The sequence below is a fragment of the Phocoena sinus genome, chromosome 14, assembly GCF_008692025.1.
Source record: "Phocoena sinus isolate mPhoSin1 chromosome 14, mPhoSin1.pri, whole genome shotgun sequence".
Taxonomy (NCBI): Eukaryota; Metazoa; Chordata; class Mammalia; order Artiodactyla; family Phocoenidae; genus Phocoena; species Phocoena sinus.
Genome location: NC_045776.1, coordinates 54,315,607 through 54,342,614, shown reverse-complemented (window position 1 = coordinate 54,342,614; position 27,008 = coordinate 54,315,607). Strand labels below are relative to the sequence as shown.

At 39.9% G+C, this 27,008-nt stretch overlaps 1 protein-coding gene and 1 pseudogene across 2 annotated transcripts in view; one reads left to right on the top strand and one right to left on the bottom strand.

The window, feature by feature from the left end:
• Positions 1 to 10,035, bottom strand: part of SMCHD1 (structural maintenance of chromosomes flexible hinge domain containing 1) — a 130,011-nt gene extending 119,976 nt beyond the window's left edge. Inside the window, exon 1 of one of the 2 annotated variants that reach the window (XM_032602494.1) lies at positions 9,471 to 10,035. In XM_032602494.1, coding sequence (XP_032458385.1) covers positions 9,471 to 9,656 — 186 coding nt within the window. In that variant the 5' untranslated portion in view covers positions 9,657 to 10,035. The remainder of the gene's footprint in view (positions 1 to 9,470) is intronic. The other variant, XM_032602495.1, reaches the window with a different exon arrangement.
• A 3,100-nt stretch (positions 10,036 to 13,135) lies between these two features.
• Positions 13,136 to 13,667, top strand: LOC116765006 (annotated as a pseudogene).
• The last annotated feature ends 13,341 nt before the right edge of the window (positions 13,668 to 27,008 follow it).

Below are 27,008 nucleotides of genomic sequence, written 5' to 3'. Positions count from 1 at the left end.
ATAAATACAGGAGGAATGGCAATCAGAATAGCACCATCAATGAATGAACCTTAAATTAAAACTTGTTTATGGAGGAATCCTGCTGAAACCACCTGAATCCCATTAATTCAATCTTAGCATTTCTAAGAGTGGGTAAAATAGCCTTACATTATGTGCCTCCTGATGTGATGTAATACGAAGTACCAGCACCACCTATGAAGTATTTTTTGCTTCCCTACCCCAAAGAAGCTGAACCTAAATCTTAATTATAAGCCTTTAAAAATAACTTCTAGTTTATAGGATATGTTGAGTTAGAACAAGCTAAATTACACCATAAAGGAGCACAGACAAATCCAGAATGTGGAATATGAGAGACAAACCAACTTGATTTCTTCAACAAGTCAATGTCAGGAAAAACAAAAAAGACTGGGGGAAGGTACTTTGCTCAAATGCTCTAAATTTTAGAAGAATTAAGAAACATAAAAAACCAAGTTCAATATAAGGACCCTGATTTAAACAAACCAACTATAAAAAAACATTTCTGAGATAAACAAATCTGAATATGGATTGAACAATACTATTAAAAATGTTAATTTTGATGGTGTGATAATAGAAGTGCATGTTGAGTATATAGGAGTGAAGTAAACTAAGGCCTGGAATATGCTTCAAAAGGCAAAAATGAAGCTAGTGTGGTAAATACGTGGAAACTCTTGAATGTGGATGATTATACGTGGTTTCATTATACTATTATCTCTTGTGTATATCTGAAACTTTTAATGAGAAGAATTTCTAACTTAAAATATACTATTATAGGGCTTCCCTGGTGGCGCAGTGGTTGAGAATCTGCCTGCCAATGCAGGGGACATGGGTTCGAGCCCTGGTCTGGGAAGATCCCACATGCCGCAGAGCAACTGGGCCCGTGAGCCACAACTACTGGGCCTGCACGTCTGGAGCCTGTGCTCCGCGAAAAGAGAGGCTGCAATAGTGAGAGGCCCATGCACCGTGATGAAGAGTGGCCCCTGCTCGCCGCAGCTAGAGAAAGCCCTCGCACAGAAACGAAGACCCAACACAGCCAAAAATAAATAATAAATAAATAAAAGCCATTTCTAAAAAAAAAAAAAAAAAGAGTTAAAAAAAAATATATATATACTATTATAGACCAGTGGAAGAGAATAGAGAACCCTGAAACAGACCCTCACATACATACACAGGGAGCTTGGCAAATAGGGGAATGACATTACAGATTGATGAGAAAAGAATAAACTATTCAATGAATATTACTGAGACAACTACTTAATTGTACAGAAATAGATTTTTGAAATCCCCATCTCAACATACACAAAAATAAGTTCCAAGAGAACTAAGGCAGCTACATTTTAATCCAAAATTGTAGAGGAAAAATAGGGAAATCATTCTGAGAGGAAAGAGAAAGGATTTCTGAAAATACGTAAGAAGTGCAAGCCATAAAGAAAAAAACTGGAAAACACGAAAAGATGCTCATCCTAGTTATCAGAGAAAATTAAAACTTTGATTATCATTCCCACAAGGCTGGCAAAAACTTTAAGTCCTGATAATATAAAGTATAGGCCTCCATTAAAAGAATCACACATGATGAAGTGGAATTTAACCCAGGGATGAAAGAATCTTTCAATATCGACAAATCAATGTGATACACCACATCAACAAACTGAAGAATAAAAACCATATGATCATCTCAATAGATGCAGAAAAAGCTTTTGATAAAATTCAAAATCCATTTATGATAAAAACTCTCCAGAAAGTGGGCACAGAGGGAACATACCTCAACACAATAAAATCCGTATATGACAAACTCACAGCTAACATCATACTCAACGGCAAAGAGCTGAAACCATTTCCTCTCAGATCAGGAACAAGACAAGGATGCCCACTCACACCACTTTTATTCAACATAGTTTTGAAAGTCCTAGCCACAGCAATCAGTGAAGAAAAAGAAATGAAAGGAATCCAAATTGGAAAGGAAGAAGTAAAACTGTCACTGTTTGCAGATGACATGATACTATACATAAAAAATACTAAAGATGCCACCAGAAAACTACTAGAGCTCATCAATTAATTCAGTAAAGTTGCAGGATACAAAATTAATATACATGAATCTGTTGCATTTCTATACACTAACAACAAACTATCAGAAAGACAAATTAAGGAGACAATCCCATTTACCACTGCATCAAAAAAAAAAAAAAAAAAAAAAAAACCTAGGAATAAACCTACCTAAGGAGGCAAAACACCTGTACTCTGAAAATTATAAGACACTGATGAAAGAAACTGAAGATGAACAAAGAGATGGAAAGGTACACCTTGTTCTTGGATTGGAAGAATCAATTTTGTTAAAATGACCATACTACCCAAAGCAATCTACAGGCACAGTGAAATCCCTATCAAATTACCAATGGGATTCTTCACAGTACTAGAACAAACAATTTAAAAAATTGTATGCAAACACAAAAGATCCTAAATAGCCAAAACAATCTTGAGAAAGAACAGAGTGGAAGATTCACACGTCCTGACTTCAGACTATACTACAAAGCTACAGTAATCAAAACAGTATGGTACTGACACAAAAACAGACACACAGCTCAATGGAACAGGATGAAAGCCCAGAAATAAATCCACACACTTATGGTCAATTAACCTGAGACAAAGGAGGCAAGAATATACAGTGGACAAAAGACTGTCTCCTCAATAAGTGGTGCTGGGAAAACTGGACAGCTACATGTAAAAGAATGAAATTAGAAGATTCTCTAACACATATACAAAAATAAACTCAAAGTCGTTTAAAGACCTAAATGTAAGACCGGATACTATAAAACTCTTAGAGGAAAACATATGCAGAACACTCTGACATAAATCACAGCAATACTTTTTTTGGCTCTGTCTCCTAAAGTAATGGAAACAAAAGCAAAAATAAACAAATGGGGCCTAATTAAACTTAAAAGCCTTTGCACTGCAAAGGAAACCATAAACAAACCAAAAAGACAATCTATGGAATGAGAGAAAATATTTGCAAATGAAGCAACCAACAAGGGCTTAATTTCCAAAATATACAAATAGCTCATACAGCTCAATATAAAAAAAAAAATTAAAAATGGGCAGAAGACCTAAATTGACATTTCTCCAAAGACAGACAGACAGACAGTCAACAGGCACATGAAAAGATGCTCAATGGCACTGATCACCAGAGAAATGCAAATCAAAACTAGGATGAGGGACTTCCCTGGTGGTACAGTGGTTAAGAATCTGCCTGCCAATACAGGGGACATGGGTTTGAGCCCTGGTCTGGGAAGACCCCACATGCCGCAGAGCAACTAAGCCCGTGAGCCACAACTACTGAGCCTGCGCTCTAGAGCCCGTGAGCCACAACTACTGAGCTCACGTGCCACAACTACTGAAGCCCACACGCCTAGAGCCCATGTTCCACAACAAGAAGCCACTGCAATGAGAAGCCCACGCACTGCAACGAAGAGTAGCCCCCGCTCGCCACAACTAGAGAAAGCCCGCATGCAACAATAAAGACCCAATGCAGCTCCCCCACCAAAATAATAAATAAATTTAAAAAAAACAAACAAACTAGAATGAGGTATCCTCTCACACTGGTCAGAATGGCCATCATCAAAAAGTCTACAAATATTGATGCTGGAGAGGGTGTGAAGAGAAGGGAACCCTCCTACACTGTTGGTGGGAATGTAAACTGGTACAGCCCCTATGGAGAAGAGTATGGAGGTTCCTTTAAAAATTAAAAAGAGTTACCATAAGATCCAGCAATCCCAATCCCACTCCTGGGAATATACCTGGAAAAGACAAACTCTCTAATTCAAAAAGATACACACACCCCAATGGACATTCCAGCACTATTTACCATAGCCAAGACATGGAAGCAACCTAAATGTCCATCAACAGATGAATGGATAAAGAAGATGTGGTGTGTGTGTGTGTGTGTGTGTATGTGTACACACACACACACACACAAAATGGAATAGTACTCAGACATAAAAAAGAATGAAATAATGCCCTTTGCAGCAACATGGATGGACCTAGAGATTATCTTACGAAGTGAAGTCAGACCGAAAGACAAATATCATATATCACTTACATGTGGGCTCTAAAAAAAAAAGATACAAATGAACTTACTTACAAAACAGAAACAGACTCACAAAAATAGGAAACAAACTTGGGGTTACCAAAGGGGAAAGCAGGGCAGAGGAGATAAATTAGGAGTTTGGGATTAACAGATACACACTACTAGGGAATTCCCTGGCGGTCCAGTGGTTAGGATTCGGCACTTTCACTGTGGTGGCCCAGGTTCAATCCCTGGTTAGGGAACTACCTCCAAGACGCATAGCCAAAAAAAATACAGATACACACTACTGTATATAAAACAGATAAACAACAAGAACGTACTGTGTATAGCCCAGGGAACTATATTCAATATCTTGTAATAACCTACAATGGAAAAGAATCTAAAGAAGTGTGTGTGTGTGTGTGTGTGTGTGTGTGTGTATGTGTGTATATCTGAGTCAGTTTGCTCTACACCTGAAACTAACATTGTAAATCAACTATACTTCAATTTTTTAAAAAGTTCTACTAAAAAGACAGCTATATTTTGAAGGATAAAAAAATAAAGTATAGGCCTCCATATAGGGAAGGTGGATCTTACACATTTCAGATAGGCCTGAAAGTCAGTACAACCATATTGAAAAGCAATTTGGTATACTTTAGTAAAATTAAAAATACTCATATCCTATGCAATTCCACCCAAGAGAAATGAAGCTATAGACATAAACTGATGGGGAAAAGATTCTATTTGCTTACAGAAATAAAAATTGTCTTCACAGATCTTAGGCTTTTGTATAATCAAGACAGTCTTGGGCTTCCCTGGTGGCGCAGTGGTTGAGAGTCCGCCTGCTGATGCAGGGGACACGGGTTCGTGCCCCGGTCCGGGAAGATCCCACATGCCGCGGAGCGGCTAGGCCCATGAGTCATGGCCGCTGAGCCTGCACATCCGGAGCCTGTGCTCCGCAACGGGGAGGGGCCACAACAGTGAGAGGCCCGCATACCACAAAAAAAAAAAAAAAAAAAAGACAGTCTTTATTTCTCAGTTCTTTACTACTTTATTTCTACAATGTCCCAACTGTTAGATCATGTGGTTACATATCCTGTAGGAAAAAATACATATTTTTATAATTAAATTAAATTTTAAAGATCTATGTACATCTGAAGAGTACTTATATATATATCATACAATCTCTCCATAGTTTTATTATTCAATTAAGATACATAAGCTATCTTTTTTCTCTGCTTTATCTATAGTCCTTTATAAAAATTATTTCTCAAATTCATAACTTCTCTAAATATTTTATAGCTCTGGTATTCGACAAACATAAATTAAATGTTTTTACATTATTCATTATGCTTTTATTCAAGATGTCATACTCTTCTCTCTCCAATTTTTGGTCTAAAAATCTATCTTATCAGATGTAAACTAAAGTCTTCCGTGTATCTGTACTCACCTGGCGTTGAATACAGATACATTTCCTCTGCCTTTCTCTATATGAAAGCAGGATGACATTCTATTTGGGCAAGAGTCGTGACTGGGCTTTTTCATTTTTGTAAGAGCACTTCAATTCCACCTTTTTCTGGGTTAATGTTAAAGCATATGTCTTTAACATTGTCTTTAGGTTAGCTTCAAACTATCTGCTGCCCAACTTCTCTCAAAAGCCAATTTTAAGAAATATTTATGAAGGGCTAACTAACTTGTAGTCCATAAAATCCTGACTACTTTAAACTTCATCAATGGATTAGGTCACTCAGAAGTTATATAGTTCAATGCATCTCTCTGAACAAAAACTAGCCTTTAATGATGTGCTTTGGTATTATATCCAATCGCTCTGTCCCTGAACCACACCAAAACCAGGAACACCCACATTGCACTTGGGTGAGAAATCTCTACAAAAATTTGGGTGGTAACTGCTTAAAGCAGGCTGCAATACCCTAAACAACACACAGCGTACCTTGCATTAAAAGACAAGATAAGAAGAGTCTCTCCTATCTCTAAGAATGTTGTCCAATTTATCAGGATTTGTGAGGAATCTAGGGAGAAATTTTTCTCAAATCAAAGGTTTGCATCGTTAGCAGCTGGAATGTTTTTATTTTATAGACATTGTGGATTTTGTATCAATTACCTTTCCTTCTTTGTTTTGACGCCCAACAAACTCAAAGCTGATTTCATGGCTCAGCACTGGTATACGCTTTAATCAAATGAACTTCCACTTATTAGTTCTCAGGTTACTTTTCTACGCTTTCCTACATCTACCTTCTTTTACCTTTTTTCTTTTCAACTTTTGGAATTTTTAACGTAATATATCTTATGTACAAATTGTGTTTGAAGGAACAGATTGATTCATTTAACTAAACAGCTATAAACCAACTATTAGGTAAGGCTCCTACCTTCAAGAAGCAGAGACTATTTTTTAAGTATGATGGTATAACAAGTGCTACAGAAGGGTGACAAGGAATAGTGGAACCACACAAGAGAAGGAGTAGGCATTTCCTAAAAATTAGGGGTGGAGAGCAGGGTTTGCACATATGGGTCTTAATGCCTGGGCTATTAAGAACTAGCCAAAAAAGTTATTTTCTAATCTTTGATTCTGCAAGGTCACAAGGGCTCAAGTGAGTCAATAACTGCTTATCACAAGTGTAAGGGCTTCTGCCAAATCCACCTTTTCCTCTTCCTTCCTCTTGATTGCTCCTCTTTTCTACAAAGTGCGCTTTCCCCAAATAACAGTTTAGGACCCATAATACTTTCTAGCACTACAAAACACTTATTAGTTTGTTTTCAGTTTTAATGAAAAACTTTAATTTAGTGCACTATCTGCCTCTTCCCCTAAAACGGAAAATGAAGGCTTTAGTAAATAGTAGTGTGGACACTGTGGAGATTGTTTTAAAAAAATACAAGCTTTAGAATCAAACAGACCTAGATTCCAATCCCAGTTTCATTGCTCATGAACTGTAAAACTCAGACTTCATTCAGTAACTTATTTCAGTTCTTCATGTCTGTAATGGGGACAAAGTTATGGGATCAGGTGGCATAATCTAATGATGTTTTAAACTCTCAAAAAAAAAGAAAGTTAGCCTTCCTTTTTTTACTAGTTCTTCCCTCCCACTTCTAATCAAATTTAACCTTCTCTGTTCCAGCAGGAAAAAGTGGGAAGGAGAGGAAAAGAATTAGTCAAAGAAAATATTTCCCTTGTTAAAATACTGAAGGAATGGAATGAATATATCTGTTCCCTATAACAAAGAACATCATTTGAGGCTGAGTGGAATAACAAAAAGAACTTGGCTTCTGGGTTTGAGTTCTAATTTTTGTACTATCTGTTTGACTTAAGTGAGTCACCATCTCCAAAAGTGAGTTTCCACTTCCGTAATAAGAGGTTATTATACTCTTCCCCTATATATGTAACAGACTTACTGACACTTCTCATATGGGAGAATTATTTCTAGAGGGAGGGTAGATTAGTGCAACCTTTCTGAAAAACAATTTAAAAATACGTATCAAGAGCTTTAAAAATATTCCTGACCTTTGATCCAGGAATCTCACTTCTAAGATTCTAAACCAAAGAAAAATAAAGACATAAAAGACTATGCATATAAGGGGAAAGATTTTAAAAAGAATATATATATATGTAACTGAATCACTGTGCTGTACACCTGAAACTAACATGACATTGTAAATCAACTATACTTCAATGTTTTTAAAAAAGGAGGAAAAAAAAGTTTAAACTAAAAAATAAAAACAAAACAAAATAAATCTCCAAAAAGAAGACTATGCATTCAAACATGTTTATCATGGCATTGCTTAAAACTGGAAGTAATGTAAATGTCAACAAAAAAGAGAGATCTGGTTATGTAAACAGTGGTACAAAACAGACCACTTCGATTATGAAGACTTGCATTAAAACAGAAAAATACTGACAATATTAAGTGAAAAAAATGGAATATAGACATGTATTATGGTTATTTAAAAATGGGGGGTGAGGGTAAGGATACAAAGAAATAACTCCAAGTGCTAACAGTGGTTATAAATTTCACAGTGAATAAAAGGTTTACTTTTTTCCCTCTGGTTCCTTATTTTCTTTAATGTGCTGATAGTTTAGAATCATTTTTACATGTCATGACTTTAAATCATTTACATATAATCAATATAAATATTTTATATAATCAACTACAAAAATAATAAACATGAAGAGTTTCCTTTCCCTGATGAATATAAAACATTCATCCAAAAAAAAGAGCATTCATTCATTCATTCACTTTTCAAAGACATGGGAATCTGCTATAACCATACACAGAATGAACTTCTGAGTTTATAAAATTTTGTCTGCATTCTAATTTGGCCATTTACTATGTGCCAGGCACAATTCCGGATGCTGGGAATACAGAACAAATCAAAGTCCTTCCTCTCAAGTCGTTTTTTCCCCTGAGTCTTGATTTCAATTATTTCAGCAACTAGTACACAGAGTTCATAGCACTAAAAACATCAGTCTGCTCAAGTTAAAACACTGCTTCACACCAAGTCCTTTTCCCTTGGAAGCTAAGTGTTCTCTATCGCTTAAAAAGAGCCCCAAGTGGTTAATGCAGCTGACGAATATACCCCTTCTTTGAAGCTCGAGCACCAGCAACACCTCAGATCTAGAAAAGACTTCCCAGTTTAAAGTAGACCTTTTCCTACATAATCATTAACTTTTAAAGCAAACTAGTACAGGGAGTATATAGGTCCTTTGGTGTTCCGCAGATACCCTCGGACACCATTTGAGTGGTTCAGGAACTCCCAGGGGGCTGGGGGATGCAGGAAACCAGAAGGGCAGCTCCACCTGCGAAGCTCTCTAGATCAAGTGCTTCCACTACGGAAGGACCCCGCCAGGGCGGGCCTGCGAGCCTTCTTGACAGAACGACCCAGGAAATTACTGCATCACTGAACGAACCTGAGGAAAATCGACTCCAGGAATTTAACAACTTCTACCACAACACTCCCAACAGAGCCATCGGGGAGAACTCCGCTCTCTTCTTTAAAAAAAACAAAAACAAAAACAAAAGTTCCACCCGAAAGAGAAACAAGTGGCTTTCCTGACTTGGAGGAAGAGCTGCACGGCCTCAGAGGCTAAGGTCGCCCCGGGCCCATGAAACCCGCGGTACCAAAGCCTGGGCGGCGCGACCCCCGGAACAGGGCCGGGGCAGAGGGAGGCCCACCAACCGCCGGCTCCGCACTCCAAGGCCCGCGCCCGGACCGGCCCCAGACTTCCCCGCCCCCCTCGGGCATGGCGGGCACCCGGGAGGGAGAAGCCAAAGCCGCAGGACCGGGGCCGAGTGACAGGTTTATTGCCCCCGGTGGGCAACTTGGGCTTCTCGTCACCCTCCCAACCTCAACTCTACCCGCGCATCCCTCCTTAGCGTACCTGACACACTGAAGCACGGAACGCCGCAAAGTCCGAGCGCTCCGTGACCTGCAGCGCCCGGTCCCCGAGCTCCGACTCCTTCTCGCGCCGGTCAAACAAGTACACCGTCCTGTAGCCGTCGCCGCCGTCGCCTCCGTCGCCCTCTCCGGTCCCCACCGAGGGCCCGCCGTCGTCCGCCGCTGCCATATTGGGGAAGAGGAGAGAAAACAGCAGCGCCGGCCCCTGCGGCCGTCGCGCTAAAGGCCGAGGTACAGGCTCCGCGCGGCGCCTTCAGCTCCAGCCCCCGGGGCGGCACAAGGCCTCTACCCCGGCGCACTCAGCTCCTCCCTCGGCGGCGGCGGCGGCCGAGCAGCCGCAGGCGCGAGGATCACCCGGGAACCGATTCGAACGAGCTCCTACCCGTACACCACGTCACTTCCGCGGCCCGCCGCTCCCGCAGAGGAGGGGGCGCGCGGCGCGCTCCTCGCAAGGCCTGGTCCCGCGCCCGCTGCCGCCCAGGCGAGGTTGCAACGCTAACCGCAACCAGGCCCGCCGCCTGTAGCTGTGGCGCAGGAGAAAGAGGGGCCGCCGGCGGCGCGCAGGAGGCGGGGCGAATCCGGCAATCCGCGCGGGCCGGGGCGGGGCTTCGGAACCCGCTGCCCGGGGCCCACCCCTTTCGCCCTAGCGAAGTTGGAGGGAAGCGCGGTCCCTAGCGGGCGGCGGCGCTCTGAGGGAGTGACCCGGTATCCGAGGCGGGAGAGCCTATCCCGCGAGCGGCGTGGGGAGTCTTCCGAGGGATTGTTTTCTCCCGGCCCAGAGGGTCCTGGTACCTTCCCGCCTCTCCATAACCCCGACCGAGCCTATCCGGCTTCGAGCTCCTGGCGCCGCGGCAACGGCTGCGACTTCAGGACCAGGTCGCGTGAACGCGGCGGTGGGAAGCGCCAGGCCCGCGGGCCTCGCGGTGTGGACCTGCCCCCGCCACGAGCACGTGGGTCCCCACGCGGAAAAAACGACGCCGAGACACCCTGAGCCGCTTTTTCAGTCCCATTTCCTATTGGTTATGTGTGGGCCGCGGCATGGACCTCCGAGACAAAGCGGGGCCCGGAGAACCTCCCCACCGAGGTTCTGTGACGTCACCGCGGTCTCCAAGGGTCCCGGCGACCATATCTGCCCGATGTACACGCCTACCCAACGCCGCCGCCACCACGCGTCTGGGAGTCGTGCACAAGAAACCCTATGCCACAGAGTTGTTAAGAATAAGTTAAATAATGTTCGCAAAGGGCTTTTTTTTTTAATACAGGAGATTCTATTAATCTATTTTATACATATTAGTGTATACATGTCAATCCCAATCTCCCAATTCATCCCACCACCACCCCCCGCCACCCCTCGCATTTCCCCCCTTGGTGTCCATATGTTTGTTCTCTACATCTGTCTCTATTTCTGCCTTGCAAACCGGCTCATCTGTACCATGTTTCTAGATTCCACATATATGCGTTAATATACGATATTTGTTTTTCTCTTTCTGACTTACTTCACTCTGTATGACAGTCTCTAGGTCCATCCACGTCTCTACAAATGACCCAATTTTGCTCCTTTTTATGGCTGATTATTATTCCATTGTATATATATGCCACATCTTTATCCATTCATCTTTCGATGGACACTTAGGTTGCTTCCATGACCTGGTTATTGTAAATAGTGCTGCAGTGAACATTGGGGTGCATGTGTCTTTTTGAATTATGGTTTTCTCCGGGTGTATGCCCAATAGATTGCTGGGTGTATGGTAGTTCTATTTTTAGCTTTTTAAGGAACCTTCATACTTTCTCTGTAGTGGCTGTTATCAATTTACATTCCCACCAACAGTACAAGAGGACTCCCTTTCCTCCACACCCTCTCCAGCATTTGTTGTTTGTAGATTTTCTGATGATGCCCATTCTGACCAGTGTGAGGTGATACCTCATTATAGTTCTGATTTGCATTTCTCTAATAATTAGTGATGTTGAGCAGCTTTTCATGTGATGCACGTCTCCCCTCCGCCACCGCCAACACGCGGCTGAGAATCGTGCACGAGCACGCCTATGCCACAGAGTTGTTAGGAATAAGTTAAACGATGTTCACAAAGGACTTAACATGCACTACGCTTTCAGTAACAGCCTTTATTGCGCTTCATTAAATATCCTTATCCTAGCCTGTAGTGCCCTAACTCAACAACAAATAATATTGTCATTGTTAGACGACTAGGTTTAGTCATTTACTCTCCAGGTCTTAAAATATTTAGTGAATATTTTGTGCTTGAGAGTGACATGTAAATTCATTAAGACTGGGGGATTTTTTTGATTCTTCAAAGGTTTGGGTGATAAAGTATATTTTCCGTTTTACTAGGTTTGCCAAAACCTTCATGGTTAATTACATGGATAGACTAATCATTGGTGTATGTTAGAAACCTAGATTTGCTTGTCCAAATAAAGATGCTCCAGAATTGTAGGGTGTGTGTGTGTGTGTGTTTGGCTAGATATATAAGGTATTAAAGGTGGAACACACAGTTGGAACAAAAGTGTGAAGGCATGTGTTTGGGAGGAGCGTAAATAATAAGGGCTGGAAGTGGGGAGAATGGAACAGTAGATGGTGGAAGATAAAACTGGGAAGAGGCCAGATGTGGCCAAATGCCATTCATGTTCCTGAAGGGAGATATGAGGGAAAGCTGAGACCAAAGTAACCCCGACTCCTATGGGATTTCTTTGACCTCTCACATTTTACCTTACAAATTCAAGTGAACTTTTTGTTATAGTCCATTATATAATGGTGTTTGATTTAAATGACAAAAAAAAGTTTTTCCTATCTTGATGAGTGAAATGAATTGCCTATTTCATCAAATTGGGACTACAGCTAGAAGTTCATCATCAGGACAATTTCTCATTTCTCTATAATACTAAATTATGCAAATGCATGGGTACAAACAGAAACTCTTTGTATGTCTTTAGAAGAGATTTAAAGATCATCTCACTGAGGAGAGATACAAAATGCCGCCAGAGAAGTGTACTACAATATTACAGGCAACTATTGGTGGAAACACAGATATGTATCTTCTTGAGAGGTCAACTCTGAATCACTGTCTTCTGTGGCAGTTTGGCAGTCTGAAACATTTGCCAGTCAACTTTTGTTCTCAGAGAGAAACTCCCCAGATAACTTTTTCAGCAAAGAAAGATGATGTTTGTTTTTTGTTTTTTTTAATTAAAGTATAGTTAATTTACAATGTTGTGTTAGTTTCAGGTGTACAGCAAAGTGATTCAGTTATACATATTGATATATATATATATATTCTTTTTCAGATTGTTTTTCATTATAGGTTATTTCAAGATATTGAATATAGTTCTCCGTGCTATACGGTAGGTCCTTGGTTTTTTTATCGATGATGTTTGTTCTTTAATTTTCATCACAAATAAATAAGAGTTTGAAGTGACCCAGTGCCACAATTAGTTCTCTTTAATTGACTAGTAATTTTTCTTTTCATTAGCCATCTTATCGTATAGAGTATAAATATTTAAGTATCCCTGTATCAGTTATCTCTTGCTGCAAAACAACATACCCCCAAACTTAGTGGCCTCTTGTACAACTCCTCACTGCCCTCCTCCTGGGAGAAAGTGAATAACAGCTCTTCAACTCCACAATTTAAAAACTCCTCCAATAAAACTGTGTTGCAAAAAATGGGAAAGAAACAGAATAGAAAAGATTAAAATGAGTCAAAGAGGTAGAGCCTGAAGGTTTTGTGATGGAAGAAATATTGGACTGATGTGTAGTGAATGGGAAGGTGGTGTATATCCTTCAGCAGAAGAGATTTACAGGTGCTAACAATACTTGAAAACTGGAAGAAAATTGAGATCATTCAAAGTTAAAGTATTTCTTATTTCTGAAAAAGCTGGTAAAGAAAAAAATGGCACAAAAGTAAAATCTTTATCTGACAGTGAATCTGATGACAGGAAATCAAAGAAGAAAAGAGATTCTACTTTGCCAAGATGCTTTGCCAGTGGTCTTGATCCTGAGCAAATAACTGTGTTACATACAGCAGTGGATAATTAATATTTCTCATGAAATGGAAAGATGCAGATGAAGCAGACTCGATGCTGTAGAAGAGGCAAACATGAAGTGTTGTCAAATTTTAACTGCTTTTACAAAGGGAGACAAACTTGGCATTCTTGTCCAGAAGATGATCAGTAATTGTTTACATACATACAAAAATCTGGTCTTGGTTTATGACTTATTAGTATGAAAAATAACTACATTCTAATGAAAATCAAGTTTGATGTGTTCATTTTGAGTAGTAGTAAGGGAATTGTAGAGTTGTTCTTGTTTTTTTTTTTTTTCTATCAAAAGCACAGGTTACTTTGAATAAATAAAACTTTCTGTAGTTGCTTCATTTATCAGAACAGAACGTTTGATACCATGGTTTATTATTTTCTCTGCATTAGAGAACAGCTTTTCTAAAATGTTAGACAAAATTTCCATAGTCATTACTCAATCAGAATTTCCATTTATTATTTTTAACCTATAATGCCCAAGGACCATTCTGGGTTTATTTGTTTTTATCTGTATACATAAATACATACGTAAATGCTTGTTGTTGGGTCTGGGTTTTTTTTTTTTTTTACATTCACCAAAACAAAAAAGGCATTTTTTCACAACCATGAGTAAGTGCGTGTTATTTCTGGGATGCCATCATTCTGAGCGACCTAGGAAATAGATCACCTCAAGCTAAACTGAAAATTTTCCTGAAGCCATAACCTTTCAAATCAAACAGATGTCCCTAACACCATACACAAAAATAAACTCAAAATGGATTCGAGACCTAAATGTAAGACCAGACACTATAAAACTCTTAGAGGAAAACATAGGAAGAACATTCTTTGACATAAATCACAGCAAGATCTCTTTTGATCCACCTCCTAGAGTAATGGAAATAAAAACAAAAATAAACAAATGGGACCTAATGAAACTTAAAAGCTTTTGCACAGCAAAGGAAACCATAAACAAGATGAAAAGACAACCCTCAGAATGGGAGAAAATATTTGCAAACCAATCAACAAAGGATTAATCTCCAAAATATATAGACAGCTCATGCAGCTCAATATTAAAGAAACAAACAACCCAATCACAAAATGGGCAGAAGACCTAAATAAACATTTCTCCAAAGAAGACATACAGATGGCCAAGAAGCATATGAAAATCTGCTCAACATCACTAATTATTAGAGAAATGCAGATCAAAACTACAATGAGGTATCACCTCACACCAGTTAGAATGGGCATCATCAGAAAATCTACAAACAACAAATGCTGGAGAGGGTGAGGAGAAAAGGGAACCCTCTTGCACTGTTGGTGGGAATGTAAATTGATACAGTCACTATGGAGAACAGTATGGAGGTTCCTTAAAAAACTAAAAATAGAATTACCATATGATTCAGCAATCCCACTACTGGGCATATACCCAGAGAAAACCATAATTCAAAAAAACACATGCACCCCAATGTTCACTGTAGCCCTATTTACAATAGCCAGGTCATGGAAGCAACCTAAATGCCCACTGACAGACAAATGAATAAAGAAGATGTGGTACATATATACAACGGAATATTACTCAGCCATAAAAAGGAACGAAATTGGGTCATTTGTAGAGACGTGGATGGATCTAGCGACTGTCATATAGAGTGAAGTAAGTCAGAAAGAGAAAAATAAATATTGTATATTAATGCATGTATGTGGAACCTAGAAAAATGGTACAGATGAACCGGTTTGCAGGGCAGAAGTTGAGACACAGATGTAGAGAACAAACGTATGGACGCCAAGGGGGGAAAACCGCGGTGGGGTGGGGATGGTGGTGTGCTGAATTGGGCGATTGGGATTGACATGTATACACTGATGTGTATAAAATTGATGACTAATAAGAACCTGCAGTATAAACAAACAAACAAACAAAACCAACTAATACTAAACTTTCTTTGGGTTATTTGTATGGAAATACGTTAATATAAATGTTTCAGACATTACATGAAATTTCTAAAAATCTTATATGTTCTGGTATAATGTTATAAGTCATAATTCTAGTTATTACTTTAAAATGTATATCTCAGAAATAACTAAATTTCCTTGTCAATTGCATTATTATGAACTTTCATCAAATCTTTAACCGTGGTCATTTTTAAGTCTTTTGTCATTTGCAGACAGTTCTGGGTGTACTCTGATGTTTTCGCAAATATATTCCTATAAAAGTGTTTCATCTTCAAGGAATTCATGGAAAAGACTCTGACAAGTACAGGTTTCTAGTAACTGACTATACGGCTGAACTGAATGAATAAGCATTGTCAGAACTCTAATGGAAAACTGATGAATTCATAAAAGTGCTAACAAAAGATCAAGATGAAAAAAAATTAATTACATGGGACTGAGTGAACTGATGAGAATGATTCTAATTTCTGTGACTTTCTGTTTGAATAAAAAAAAAATCCCACAAGGACTCAGAGGCAAAAAATACACAAATCAATTTTCACTGCAAAGTAAAGGAGCTGTTGCAGTGGAGGATTCCTGGACTGAATGTCAATATTATGACATAGTATGAGTGTGTTTCGTGTTTGGTAATTGCAATCATTGTTGCTTTTGTTGTGGTCATCCATTTACAATGCTTGGTGTCAGTTTATTTATCTCTTGTTAAAATAAACTACAGTGTGTGTGTGTGTGTGTGTGTGTGTGTGTGTGTGTGTGTGTGAAAAAAAATTAATGCGTACTTATGGAAAGGAAACAAGCCTTTCCTAAAAGAATATGTTGGTTGAAATGAGGGTCCACCAAAGGTGATGAAACCAAAACAACTCAAATAGATGATTCTGTAATTAGTTGGTCAATTTAAATATAAACAATTTAAATTGGATAATTTAAATATAATGTAAGCAATTTAAACTGGACAATTTAAAGCAGTCTTATCAGAATTCCTATCTATATCTATAGTTGTATAAATGCAACAGTTTATTTGCAAAACTCCCTGAAAGGAAAAATTTTATCACTACCGACAACCTCCCCACTGCTTAGGAAACTAAACAAATACTGGTGTGTTTAATTAGCCAAACAAGGCTTTAATGGGCATTTGAAGTTCCTTCTAGAGAACCATTCCTTTATGAAAATTTGAAATCCTTATGTTACATTAACTAAAAGATCATGAGTCATGGACTGTCTGTTTGCTCATGAAACTAATCAGATGATTAGAGATGTTGGACACAGTAGGATAAATGAGTGACAAACTTTTGCAATCTCAACTAGTCATCCACATGTTTTTTCTTTACCCAACCATTCCTTACATGTAGGCTGGTTCTTTTCAGTATATGTGTTACTGGTTCAGCAGAAATCAGGAAAAACTAATTTTGTATTAATCAGAATGTTATCCAACTGTATATTGCTTATTATATTGTAAATATTGGTGGACAGTGGTCAGTAAATAGTTTCACATTAAAAAAAAAACTTAGTACAATAGCATCAAATAGGAACCATTTATTTGCTCAGGTTTCTGTAACTTGGACTGAGCAAGAACTTGGGCAGTTCTGCTGTGCTCACTTAAGGTCACAAGCAGCAGTCACCTGGCCGCTTGACTGGGGCTGCATGGTCTGTGATGGTCTCACTCACGTGGCTGGCAGTTAGCTGAGGCTGTTGAGAAGTGAAGCTCACGTTCCTCTATTAGTCATCTCTAATAGGATTGCTTGGTTTCCTACTTAGCTGTCACAGAACTTCAACAGAAAAAGCTCCAATATGCAAGTGCCTATCAAAGTTCCACTTGCATCACGTTTACTGATCTCATTGACCCAAACTAGTCACGTGGTCAAGCCCCTGAGTGGTTCCCTCCCATAACAAAGGGAAGCTTACAGAAATCCCTGCTGATCTGGAGGATAGCATTGGTATATGTGTACTGTGATGAAACCAGTTTGAAAAAGTATTACAGATATAACATAGTTGGCAGAAAGCAGAGGGGGGGAAAGAAATCTTGTTAAGATTTGCTGATGAGACTAAATTCCCCCAAAATAAAAATAAAGGGCATGGAAAGTGAGTTTTTAAATACTCCTATTTTCTCAAATTTATTTTTTAAGTATATTTCTTTCTGAAAATGTAAGGACAATTTTAGTGACATGAGTTCAGACTTTGCAAGCTAAAACACTTTCTGTAATACAGTTTATGACTCTGAGCCCCAATCTATCAGACTGGTAGAGAACATTTAGGGGCTCCTTCTGTTTCCAGTTTTTTTGTCTGTTTGGCCGCTCCACAGGGCATGCGGGGTCTTAGTTCCCCATCCAGGGGTCAAACCCGTGCCCCTGCAGTGGAAGCACAGAGTCTTAACCACTAGACCGCCAGGGAAGTCCCTGTTTCCAGTTTTAACAAGTTCCAAGCTCTGGGTGGTAGCGGAAGAGGCTCACCCTTGTCTATATACCCTCTTTAGATCTGGTGGCTTCCTGTTGCTTTTGTGCCACTTGGGATGGGGGAATCACTTGCAAGCTTTCTTTTGATCCTAACTCCCTAAATGTACTGTATAGCTATTTAGGGGAGTAGGGAGGACCATCTCTTCCTACCAGCCTAAAGGAATCTTTTTTAATCTGGAGAAAATTCTTCTCTCTTCATCATTCTTCAAGGTACTTTATCAATGCTTCTAAGTCCTTTTCTCATCTCCAAAGTCCTTTTCTCTATCCCCTCTCCAAAACTCTCTGAATTCTCCTAAGAATTTAAGTTTTTAGGAAAAAAAAAATCCCTGGGGAAAGTATCCTTTCTACTCTGCATCCCATTTCAGTTATCCATTGCTGTATAACAAATTACCTGAAAATCCAGTGGCTTAAAACAGTCATTCTCTTTATTTGCTCACGGTTTGGGCAGGGCTTGGCGGAACCTGGTCCACATGGTATCAGCCTGGGCAGTTTTTAGAGGAGTCACTTCCCAGACGCCCTACTCACAGGGTTGGCAATTTGCTGCTGGTTGCTGGCCAGGAGCTCTGCTAGGGCTGTTGCCTCTGTCCCATGCCTCTCCTCATGGCTAAGTTGGGATTCTCAGAGGGGTAGTCAGACTTCTTACGTGGGGGCTGGCTTCCCCTAGAGCACAAACAAAAGTGGAAGCTTATAGACCTTAAATTTTAGGACTTGAATTGGAACAGCATTCCTTCTGCCATACTCTGTTGGTTAAGGCAGGTCACAGGGCCATCCTGGATTGATGGCACAAGGGACTATGGCACAAGCTGGAATATGGGAAACTTGGTCCTTTGGAGGCTACAAGAGTAATAGTCTTTATCAAAGTTCTCCTGGGGCAAGAAAGCACAGAGCCTGCTATTTTCTTGAATTAATGTAGGGAGTTGGTTGTGGTTGGTTAAAGGAAAATAAAAGAAGAAAAAAAAAGTTAGAATATGTTAATATCTCAAGATATACCTCTAGCCATATAGGCCTTTACCAACTTTATCCTGATGCATTAACTTTAATTTCCATGTCATCTAAGGAACTAGCTTTGAAAAAACATCTTAAATTTTAAAAATTAACTGTTTGTGTTTTCACTTTTTGGTTATAAAACACTGATTATTTTTCCTTCAAAAATCCATGCAGTTGAATTTTTTCTTTATATACAAAAAATAATACTTAGCACTTATTGAGCTCTTCAACTGCCAGTACTTCTACAAGGACTTTACATTTTCTTGTTCAATCTGGCAGCACGTGGGATCTTCCCAGACCAGGGATCGAACCTGTGTCCCTTGTATTGGCAGGCAGATTCTTAACCACTGCACCACCAGGGAAGTTTTTACATTTTTATATTTACTTCATATATATAAAAGAGTATATATAATCTAGATGTCTGTTAAAAGACAAACACACGTGTAGCCACCACCCAACTTAAGAAAAAGAGTATTCCTGCTACTTTGAAGGCCCCAGTGTACCCCTCCCAAAATGTCATCTCTCTACTACTGAGGTAATCTCTATTCTGAAATGTGTAGGTATTTTTTTCCTTCTGTTTATAATAGATTCTTTGGTTTTTTAATGTTTTTGAATTTATATACCATAAAAGAAAAACAATATACTCCTGCTGTGTGTGTGTCCTCTGCTCTCAATATTCTTTTTATTTTATTTATTTATTTATTTTTGGCCGAGCCACACAAGTGGGATCTTAGTTCCCTGACCAGGGATTGAACCAGCTCCCCCTGCATTGGAAGCACAGAGCCTTAACCACTGGACCTCCAGGGAAGTCCCTGCTCTCAATATTCTACCACAACACTATCTCACTTCTGACCCCAGATGTGTAGGTTTTCCACACATCAAACAATCTGTGACACCAGGCGGGCATCCTACAGTTTAATTCAATTCTGACACTATCTACCTAGAGAAAGTGTCCGATCCCACAGGTTAAGGGTTCAGTCCTACAGGACTGCCCCCTTCCCTACTTCAGATGCCCAATCACAAGTCCAGGTTGTTACCTGTGCTTCTAACCCAATGGCTATAAGTCAGAGGGTCCCATGACCCTCTTTGCAGTTTCAATTAATCCTTTAGAGAAGCTCACAGAACTCAAGAACACAATTTACTTACTAGTTTACAGGTTTATTAGAAAAGGTACAAATCAGGAAGAGTTAGATGGAAGAGATGTATCGTACGAGGTATGGGGAATGGCTGTGGAGCTTCCCTGCTCTCTTTGGGCTTCCGCTCTCCCAGAACCTCTATGTGTTCATCAACACAGAAGCTCTCCAAATCCTGCCTTTGGGGGTTTTTTTTGGAGGCTTCACTATGTAGGCAAGATTGATTAAATAAATCTCTGGCCATTGGTGACTGATTCAACATTCAGCTCTTCTGCCCTCCTGGGAGGTACAGTGGAGGACTGAAGGTTCCAACCTTCTAATCCCAGCTGGTTCCCTTGGCAACGAGCCCCCATCTTTTGAGGCTTTCCAAAAATCCCCTCGTTAACATAAACTCAGATGTATCCCTCATTAACATAAACTCAGATGTAGTTGAAAGGGGCTTGTTATAAATAACAAAAAACACCATTATCATTCTTATCACTTAAGAAATTCCAAGGTTTTGGGGACTATGTGCCAGGAACAGTGGACAAAGACTAAATAATATATATTCCATATTATAAATAAAAATATTGCATATACATTTATACATTCTTCTGCAACTCCTTTTTGCTCAGCGTATTTGTGAGATTCAGTCATGTTGATGCGTGTAGCTGTGTTTCATTCCTTTTTTTATTGCTATATAGCATTTCTTGATATGAATACACCACAGTTTTCTCATTTTCATACCAATGAACATTTTAATTATTTCCAGGATTTGGGTGTCTTGCTTGCTTGTTTTTGCCTCTTTTTAAAAAAAATTTGTTTTTGTTTTTGTTTTGGCCTTTTTAAAATCAGGCTCCTATGAATATTTGTGTGTGTATTCTGATGTTCTTATGCAATGGATGTACTGCACAGCATATATGTCAAGTGTCATAGAGTATGTGTATTTACAAATCTACCCGATAATGCCGAATTATTTCCCAGTAGGATAGAAGAGTTACTGCTGCTCCACTTTCTTGTCAACACTTAGGAGTGCTTTTTTACTTTAAAAATTTTGTCAGGGCTTCCCTGGTGGCGCAGTGGTTGAGAGTCAGCCTGCCGATGCAGGGGACACGGGTTCGTGACCCGGTCTAGGAAGATCCCACATGCCGCGGAGCGGCTGGGCCCATGAGCCATGGCCGCTGAGCCTGCGCGTCCGGAGCCTGTGCTCTGCAACGGGAGAGGCCACAACAGTGAGAGGCCCGCAGACCGCAAAAAATATATATATATATTTGTCAGTCTGGATGTAAATTAGTATTTCATTGTGGTCGTAATTTGCAGTTCCCTCCTTATAAATGGGATTGAGCATCCTACCATATGTTTACTTCCTAATTGTGTTTGCTCTTCTGTGAAATGCCTGGTCATGCTTTGTGCTTATTTTTCTATGGGTTTATTTTTTTCCTATTGATTAGTAGGAGCTCTTTATATATCATGGCTACTAAACTTCAGTTGGTTATATGTCTTATTAACAACTTTCCCTAGTTTGTGGCTTGTATTTACTCTTTCTTTCTGTGATCTTTCAATGAGCAGTAGTACTTGATCTTAATGTGATTAACTTTATCAATCATTTCCATTATCGTTTGTCTGTTTTTAAGAATTTCTGGGAATTCCCTGGCAGTCCAGTGGTTAGGACTCTGCACTTTCACTGCAGGGGGCACGGGTTCGATCCCTTCTGGTTGGGGAACTAAGATCCTGCATGCCACATGAAAAAAAAAAAAGAATTCCTCTACTACCAAGGTTTTCTCAAATTTTATTCTTCAAGTTTAAATTTTTTCCATTAAAAAAATTTGTCTTTATTTAGTATGGAGTTGATTTCTATGCATGATACTGAGAAGGGATCCAATTTCTTTTTTTAATGAATAATTGTCCGAGCATCGTTTATTGAACAGGTAATCCATCTTTTCCCTGCTGTAACCTGTGTAACTTTTGTCACATACCAAGTTTCCATAAATGCATGCTTCTGTTCTTGGATTTTCTAGTCTGTTCCATTGGTTAATTTCCCCCCCTCTCTGCTAATATTGCACTGTCTGAATTATCTAGCTTTATTATGTTTTGAGATCCTATTGGGCAAACCACACCACCTTATTCTTCTTCAGGAATGTCATGCAGTTTTGGTTCTTAAGTGTCCCTGCAAGAATGATGACTTCCTCCTCTTCTTACTCAGTGTTTTCTCACTTTAGAGACACTTGAGATTGTGGTCAACTGCATTTCCACGGCAGCAAAACCCATGGTTCAATAAGGAGCTGAGTACATTATAAGCTTTTTAAACTGACTGTATTGCTTACTGTTAAGGACTTAGCTGTGCTCATTATGAGATGCCGCAAACCCTTTTTCATCTTGTTCTTAAGCACCCTGTGCATTCTGATTCAATTACAACACTAGCACCAGGTTCCATAACGGCACAGAAGGATCAAATTTTCTAAGCACTCACTGCTTATATAAAAATTTCTCCTTCTTATGTTTTCATGATTTTCACCCAACTGAACTAAATGGGAAAACACGATTCTGCTGATTTTGTTTGTATATATACATGCATGTGGCAATACTTTTAAGAGGAATAAAGTTGGAAATGTTCTCCCCCAAATTCTAAAAGCAAAATTGACCCTCTGGACTAGAATGATGTGCTGCTTTATCCTGTGACTTCTCCATCCCCTCATGTCCCATACTGAGAAGGACGGCTATCAGCAGTCAGAAGCAATAGAAAAATTTTCTACATGTGAGTGGCATAATATGATCCGTTCTAAAAAATATAACTTTGGCAACAGTGTTCCATTCTGTGCAGACACCATGTTGTACAGACTATACCTTATTCACATGATCAGTAAAGTGACAGTTATTAAAGATCTATTATCATTTGTTCACTCATCAGATAGTTATTGTGTGCCAACTAGATGGTGAAGTTACAAATCAAAGTTCCCATCTTCCCCATGCTCATATTCTACAGGGGGAGATGAAAACAATCTAACAATTAAATATACAGAATGTCAGGTGGCAATCAATGTGCTGTGGATAAGAATTTCAAAGGATGTGGAGTCCCAGGGGCTGGAGGGTCACAGTTTTATATAGTGATCAGAGAACATTTTCTGATAAGGTGACATTTGAGCAGAAAGTGGAAGGAAGTGAAGGAGCAAGTTGTAAAGGTCTATGAGACGAATGGTCCTGGCAGAGGGAAAAAGAAGTACAAAGATCCTGAGTTCTGAGCATGGGTGGCATTATGACAGTAATAGAGGATGCAAACAGACAGATAAATGGGGGAGAGAAGGAATAATGGGAAGGGCCTTATAGGTCACCATGATAACTCTGGCATTCATGCTGAAGGAAATGGGAAGTACTGGGGGACTTTGAGCAGAGGTGTGATAGGGTCTGACATATTTATTTATTTATTTATTTATTTATTTATTTATTGTGGTATGCGGGCCTCTCACTGTTGTGGCCTCTCCCGTTGCGGAGCACAGGCTCCAGACGCGCAGGCTCAGCGGCCATGGCTCACGGGCCCAGCCGCTCCGCGGCATGTGGGATCTTCCCGGATCGGGGCATGAACCTGTGTCCCCTGCATCGGCAGGAGGACTCTCAACAACTGCGCCACAAGGGAAGCCCGGGTCTGACATATTTTTATTTTATTTTATTTTTAGGGGTGTCTGACATAATTTTTTAAAATATTTGTTTATTTATTTGGCTGCACCAGGTCTTAGTTGTGGCATGTGGATCTAGTTCCCTGATGAGGGATTGAACCCACGCCCCCTGCATTGGGAGCGCAGAGTCTTAACCACTGGACCACCAGGGAAGTCCCCTGACATATTTTTAAAGAGAACTTCTTTGACTGCTATGTTGAAAACAGACTGTAAGGGGCCAAATGTAGAAACCAACAGACCAGTCAGGAGGCTGATTCAATAATCCAGACAAGAGATAAGAGGGCTTGATCTATGCTAGTAATGGTGGAGCTGAAGTGAAGTGGTCAGATTCTGGATATATTTTGAAGGGAAGCTAAAAGATTTGCTAATGATTTGGATGTGTGGCATGTGAAAGAGAGAGGCATCAAACCATTCTCCAAAACATGTGGCTCCTTGGGAAGTATGGTGCATACTTGCATATTTTTGGCTACCCAGCCTCTCTATCCCTTCTTATGTTTGGAGAATTCCCCATCATATAAATCTAGGCGTCAGACAGAGCACATCACCAACTGAAGGTGTGGCTACCAGTGCCAGAAACAACTTGTTCCAGTCTCCCAGGCTGCTGAGGTACACCCATGTGACCAATCAGACATTAATGGGGCGTCCAGCTCGTGAAGGCAACAGAGACACCCTTAGCCCAGTGTGGAGTGGTGTGCGCTGTGCAAGGGGCCGTGGTGTCCTCATGGGACCTGTTCATGAAGTTAACTATGCTCTGGCCAAGTAATTTTCTAGTAGGGTTTGCCAGCCTCCCAGCAAATCTACAAGCTACACAGCTGCCTAGTCAAAAATACTGTTCCTGCTTTTATTTTTTTTTAATTATTTTTTAACATCTTTATAGGAGTATAATTGCGTTACAATGGTGTGTTAGTTTCTGCTTTATAACAAAGTGAATCAGCTATACATATACATATATCCCCATATTTCCTCCATCTTGCGTCTCCCTCCCACCCTCCCTATCCCACCCCTCTAGGTGGTCACAAGGCACCGAGCTGATCTCCCTGTACTATGCAGCTGCTTCCCACTAGCTATCGGTTTTACATTTGGTAGTGTATATACGTCCATGCCACTCTCTCACTTTGTCCCAGGTTACCCTTTTTAATTTTTAAAAAAATTTTGGCCATGCCAGGCAGCATGTGGGATTTTTAGTTCCTCAACCAGGGATTGAACCCAGGCCCCCTGTGTTGGAAGCATGGGGTTTTAACCACTGGACCACCAGGGAAGTTCCTGTTTCTGCTTTTAAAAGAGCCATAGATAGTTTCTTTTCCTTGTAAATAAAAACCCCAGTTGATATATTAGGGATTAATATTCCTACTATGAATGTTATCGTATTAATAGCTGTCATTCATTAAGTGATTGAAGCACTTATATCAATTAATTCTGCTAGATAAATATTATTCCTGTATTAGAATTGAGGAAACTGAGACATAAAGGATAAATCACTTGCCCAAGGTCATATGGCTTGTAATTGACAGAGCCAGGACTAAAATCCAAATTTATCTGACTCCAAAGCTCAAACACTTATACACTGCAGATAAGTTCATTTTGGGTTCATATAATATTGTGAACTACCATTTTTCCATTAATTGAGCCCTCTGTATAACCTCTATGTATATTCACAAGTGTTAAATTTCCTTGAAATCCTGAAGTGCTGAAATAGTAAGATGTGTCATTGTTTTGAAAACTTATCATAGTCGGGTGAAAACCATAAATCTAATTCAAAATAAATACTAATGTTTGTTAGTTTTGTTTGAAATTTGGGCAAACTTTTCTGAAAGTTTCAGTTTTAATAGATCTTGTTTTGATCAGTAAGAATTTGGAGGTAAAGTTCTATATTGTCAAATACACCAAGCTCTTTTTCAGATGGCATTTGTTACCACTGAGACCTTCTAGTATGAGAGCTGACATTAAGTACTATAGCAGACTCAAAAGCACACACTTATTGTGCTCTTTTAAAACATTAGCTAGAGTATCTATAGTTACTTAAAATACAGGGCTGGCTGATGGTTTTGAATATTTGAAACTCGCTGCTTAAAAAAAAATGTTGCTTACTAATAAGAGGAGTGACTAAAAAGGAACGAAACTGGATTGTTAGAAAAGAAATTGCGGTTTGTGAGCCTCTGAGAAGCACTCAGAGGAGGAGCACGTTATGATAAACATCTTGTTTTAATGGTACAGCACTAAAGAAGTGATGTGGTGTTAGGGGCATGAAAACTGAGCTAGAAGTGAGAACACTTGCTCCCAAGTGTCAAACTTACCCCCTCTCTAAGCTATGCAACTCAGGGCAATTCCACAAATATTGAGCACAATATTAACAAGGCAGAGATGAATAAAACAGACAAGAAACATAGAAAACTGTGATGCCTTATTAGAAGTGTTCATTCATTTATTCATTAGTCCATTCAGCATTTGTTGTCAATTACATGCCTATCTTGTGTCAGGTGCTGGGGTTTCAAAGATGAACAAGGAAAAAGCCCTCCCTGCCCCCCACCTCTGTCCTCCCAAGGACCCAGTGGCCCAGGAAATAATGACCAGCCTTGCTGTGGCACTGACATTCTACTCCGCCCTCCCACAGATTTCCGTGGCCCTTCCCAACTCTTCCTTTCGCTACCAGCCACCTCCCCACACCCTTAGTTTAGCTCACCGGACTCAATTTAGATCTTATTCCCCCAAGTAAGACTTTCCTGTCTCAGGGGGGGCTGCCTCTGCCTCCCCAACACCTCCTGGGCCAAAATGATCTTTAGACACCTCAAGCTCTGAAAATATGACTGTTTCTCACTCCATAGATAAAAATACAAACAATACAAAACTATGATAAGGAAAACTCTATATAATTAATCTGCTCTTCCAGATATTCTAAACCTTGCAAAGTCAAATGCACTTTATCATTACACTGGACATGTCCGAGAATATACCAACTTTTGCATACACATTCACGGGGTTCATTGATTTTCTGAGGTCCATCATGGAATAAACCTCTGTTTATTCCAGAATTAAGAAAGGAGTCAGATCCTTAAAGGCCTGGACTCACCAGAAAATTCTGTACTCTGTCAGGATGACAATGGGAGCCAGGAGCTATCGAAGGTTTTTAATCTCAGATGGGGCATGCTTACATTTGCACTTCAAGTTCTCTCGAGCTGTAGTATAGAGAATGGATTACAAGCGTTTACCTAATAACTTGTTGGAGGCTGTTATAAAAACCCAGGCAAGAGATTATGGTTAACTGCTAAAGGGTACTGGTTTCTTTTGTGGGGGAGGTGATAAAAAAATATCTAAAATTAGATGGTGGCAGTGGTTGTGCAAC